This window comes from Nestor notabilis, unplaced genomic scaffold (genome assembly GCF_000696875.1).
Source record: "Nestor notabilis isolate BGI_N333 unplaced genomic scaffold, ASM69687v1 scaffold30599, whole genome shotgun sequence".
Classification (NCBI taxonomy): domain Eukaryota; kingdom Metazoa; phylum Chordata; class Aves; order Psittaciformes; family Psittacidae; genus Nestor; species Nestor notabilis.
This window is the reverse complement of record NW_009942853.1, coordinates 1-413: the sequence shown is the minus strand read 5'-3', so window position 1 is coordinate 413 and position 413 is coordinate 1. Positions and strand designations below refer to the sequence as shown.

The following is a 413-nucleotide window of genomic DNA, read 5'->3' as shown; positions in this document are numbered from 1 at the left end:
GTCCCCTTCGCCCCCCCTTCCCTGCCCCCCCAGTCTGCCAAGAGGTTCAACTACGCCGGCTGGAGGAACACCTGCAACAACATCTTCATCGTCTTCGCCGCCGTCTTCATCATCACCCGCTTGGTCATTCTGCCCTTCTGGTGAGCTCTGCGTGGCCGGGTGGGGAAACTGAGGCACGGGGCAGGGAGACGGGTGGGCTCCTGGTCCCTGCCCGTTACCGGAGCTGCTTCTCCCGGCAGGATCATGCACTGCACCGTGGTTTACCCGCTGGAGCTCTACCCGGCCTTCTTTGGCTACTACTTCTTCAACTTCATGATGGCCGTGCTGCAGTCGCTGCACATCTTCTGGGCCTACCTCATCATCCGCATGGCCCAGAAGTTCATAACTGGAAAGGCAAGAGAAGGGCTGGGGGG

The 413-nt window shown here is 61.0% G+C and overlaps 1 protein-coding gene across 1 annotated transcript in view; it reads left to right on the top strand.

Annotated features, from left to right (window-relative positions):
• Positions 1 to 393, top strand: part of CERS2 (ceramide synthase 2) — a gene marked incomplete at both ends in the record, with an annotated part of 1133 nt that extends 740 nt beyond the window's left edge. The window contains 2 exons of the mRNA XM_010021608.1: positions 34 to 140; positions 240 to 393. Coding sequence (XP_010019910.1) covers positions 34 to 140; positions 240 to 393 — 261 coding nt within the window. The remainder of the gene's footprint in view (positions 1 to 33; positions 141 to 239) is intronic.
• Between the last annotated feature and the right edge of the window lie 20 nt (positions 394 to 413).